General features: G+C 64.4%; 2 protein-coding genes across 2 annotated transcripts in view; both read left to right on the top strand.

Moving 5' to 3' along the window:
• Window positions 1-234: 234 nt before the first annotated feature.
• VDBG_06749 (conserved hypothetical protein) lies at window positions 235-1,245 on the top strand (the record flags this gene model as incomplete). The annotated part of the gene is made up of 2 exons (XM_003003141.1): window positions 235-457; window positions 530-1,245. The coding sequence occupies 2 exons, from the start codon at window positions 235-237 to the stop codon at window positions 1,243-1,245; spliced, it is 939 nt and encodes a 312-aa protein (XP_003003187.1).
• A 564-nt stretch (window positions 1,246-1,809) lies between these two features.
• The window catches only part of VDBG_06750 (xylulose kinase), a gene marked incomplete at both ends in the record, with an annotated part of 2,444 nt that continues 856 nt past the window's right edge, over window positions 1,810-3,397 (top strand). Inside the window, 2 exons of the mRNA XM_003003142.1 lie at window positions 1,810-1,887; window positions 2,537-3,250. Coding sequence (XP_003003188.1) covers window positions 1,810-1,887; window positions 2,537-3,250 — 792 coding nt within the window. The remainder of the gene's footprint in view (window positions 1,888-2,536; window positions 3,251-3,397) is intronic.

The following is a 3,397-nucleotide window of genomic DNA, read 5'->3' on the forward strand; positions in this document are numbered from 1 at the left end:
CGCATCACCCGCATCGGCTCTTCTCCAACCTCGGCATTGCCCTTCGCCAAGGGCGCCGGCGGCTACGCCTTTGGCTCCCAGGCCCTCATCGCCGACGCCTGGCACTCGCTGACCGACCTCGCCTCCGACATCCTGACCCTCGCCACCGTCTCGTGGTCCCTGAAGCCGCCGACCGACGCCTTCCCCGCCGGCTTCGGCAAGGTCGAGAGCCTCGGCTCCCTCGGCGTCTCGAGCATGCTCCTCGGCGGCGGCCTCTTCATGTTCTGGAGCAGCCTGCTGACCCTGCACGCCCACTTCTTCCTCGACCCCGCCGCCGCCGCCGACGCCATTGCCCACATGCACCACGGCCACAGCCACGGCGGCCACGCCCACGGCCACGGTCATGCCGGGCCCAGTCTGCACGCCGCGTGGCTGGCCGCCGGCACCGTGGCCATCAAGGAGTGGCTCTACCACGCAAGTGAGTTTGTGCGAGAGAGAGAGAGAGAGAGGCAGACGAAAGAGACATGAGACAGAAAGAAACTGACAGCAGCAGCCATGAAAGTCGCCCGCGAACGCAAATCCTCCGTCCTCGCCTCCAACGCCGTGCACCACCGCGTCGACTCGCTCACGGGCGTCGTCACCCTCGCCGTCGTCCTCGGCGCCAACATCCTCTCCAACGCCGCCTGGCTCGACCCCGTCGGCGGCCTCTTCATCTCGCTCCTCGTCGTCAAGGCCGGCGCCGAGAACACCGTCAGCGCCCTCTACGAGCTCGCCGACCGCAGCATCGACGACGACGTCCGCGCCTCGGTCACGCGCCACGCCCGCGCGAGCCTCGAGGCCCGCGGCGTCGGCCGTGACGTCGAGGTCCGCGACGTCGCCGGCGTCAAGAGCGGCCAGAACTACCTCGTCGACGTCGAGCTCGCCGTCCCCGGCGATTGGACCGTCGAGGAGGCCCGGGAGGTCGAGGCCGCCGTGCGCGAGCGGGTCGGCGCCAAGGTGCGCGGTGTCCGCCGGCGGGCGGATCCCGCTACGTGCCCCAAGGAGGCGCCCGTCGCCCGGCAAGTTTTGACGAGGTACATCTTCGGGCGAGGCCAGCCAGCGGCCGCCGCCCCGAGTCGGAAGGACGAGGACAACCATGATCTTGACCATGACCTTGGGCCCAGGAACGGCACCGGAACGGACACCCCAACGGCAATGGACACAACCCCGGGAATGGCAATGGCAATGGCAATGGCCCCGCCCCCGAGAAGCCCCAGTGAGCGCTGAGATGTCCCGGGATTTTTCTTTTTTTTTTTTTTTTCCGTCTTTTCGTCAGCCGCAGAGAGGTCATGGAATTCTGGTCATGCCGACATGGCATTTGTTCTGCCGATGTGGCTTTCCACTATGGCATTTGAATTCCCAATTGGTCCAGCAAAAAAAAAACACCCGGCCCCCCGGCTGGGACAGGCTGGCTGGCGCAGGTACGTCCTGCGTGGGAATGGCGTTTTTGGGGGGGGGGGGGGTTGACCGAGCTGAGGCTACACGCAGCTCACGCTGGTTGACGGGCGACACACAAAGGTAGCTCTGCCGGCATGCAATTCTTCAATTACCATTTTTCTCACTTCGCCGTAATCTGATATTGGCCTTCGTGATGATTTTATGATGATGATGCAATGCCTGTCGACGCCGACGTCGGAGGCCACCTCGACCTTCCCATCTCGGTCGCGCGCTCTCCACATGGCGTTCATCCCCCCCCCCCTGGGATGCTCGGACAGAAAGACACGATCGGGACCTGGACCCTCAGCGCCAAGAGCTTGAAAGGCGACACTCCGAGTGCTGGCACCAGCCAAGATGACGATTGGCGCGCATGAGCCCACGGCAGCACAAGCGCTGGGGACCCGACTCGCTGGGAGACTTGACAGGCTAAGGGTAATGACGCGCACCAAGGATAGCAGCACCTCGCACCTTTAGCACCTAGCCCTTTTAGCACCAAGCACCTTGAGCACCAAAGGAGGGCCTGCACTTTAGCCTAAATCGCGTCTCAGGAGCTTTGCGGCCACATCTTAGCGGGCCAGCAAAGCAGAATGAGGGGTCCCACCCTGCTCGGGCGGCCAAGGCTGAGAGGGTCCCCCCGTTTCTGCCGCTCGAAGATGCGCATGTCACTCTGAGCTCGGAGGCTTGTCGCGTTGAGCAGCCTGGACCCCAGACACCCAGATAGGTACGCTGAGAGGTACTGCCGCCATCCCCGCGTCACGATGATGGGCTGACCCGGAAAAAATTGAGTGACGGTCACACATGAGGGGGGTCTGGTGTTTAAAGGACCAAGAGCCTGGTCTTTTCTGCCTGTTTCTCCTTGTTGATTTTTTTTTTCTCCTTTCTCCTTTCTCCTTTCTTCCGACTCTGCATCCTCCTCGCCTGTCATGTCTGCCGAGGGCCCCTTGTATCTTGGGTTCGACCTGTCGACGCAGCAGCTCAAAGGTACTTCCTGCCCCTCATCCCCTCGCCTGCCCCTGCTGCTGCCCCTCGCCTGCCTGCTGCTGTCCCTCCTGCTGCCCCTGCTGCTGCCCCTCCAAAACAGACCTCCTCTCCATCCCATCACTACCCTCTGGACTTGACCACAATCTTCACCAGACCGTACGCTGACCAGCCAGCCATCGTTGTCCAGTCCGACCTCACCGTCGTCGCCGAGGTCAAGGTCGATTTTGACGCTGACTTTGGCTCCAAGTACAACATCACAAAAGGCGTCCTCACCAACGACGCCGAACATGAGGTCTTCGCCCCCGTAGCCCTCTTCCTCGAGGCCCTCGACCTTGCCCTCGACCGCCTGCGCGAGACGAGCCCCGACAGCGTGGCCCGCATCAAGGGCATCTCCGGTTCCTGCCAGCAGCACGGCAGCACGTACTGGTCCGCCGAGGCCGAGGCCCTGCTCGCCAACCTCGACCCCGCCAAGGCCCTCGTCGACCAGCTCGCCGATGCCTTCTCCCACCCCTACGCCCCCAACTGGCAGGATGGCAGCACCCAGGCCCAGTGCGACCGCTTCGACGAGCACCTCGGCGACGCCCAGCGTCTGGCCCACGTCACTGGCAGCGCCGCCCACCACCGCTTCACCGGCACCCAGATCATGCGCCTCCGCGAGAAGCGGCCCGCCATGTACGCCGCCACCGCCCGCATATCGCTCATCTCCTCCTTCCTCGCCTCCCTGCTCCTGGGCCGCATCGCCCCCTTCGACATCAGCGACATTACGGGCATGAACCTCTGGGACATTCCCTCGGCTGCCTGGTCCGACGAGCTCGTCTCCCTCGCCGCCGGCGGTGGTGGGGACCAGGCCGCCGCCCTGCGCGCGAAGCTCGGCGAACCTGAGCACGACGGCGGCGCCTTCTCTCGGCACCATCGCCCCCTACTTCCAGCGCCGCCACGCTTCGCCGCCGACTGCACATCA

Source organism: Verticillium alfalfae, genomic scaffold, assembly GCF_000150825.1.
Source record: "Verticillium alfalfae VaMs.102 supercont1.8 genomic scaffold, whole genome shotgun sequence".
NCBI lineage: Eukaryota > Fungi > Ascomycota > Sordariomycetes > Glomerellales > Plectosphaerellaceae > Verticillium > Verticillium alfalfae.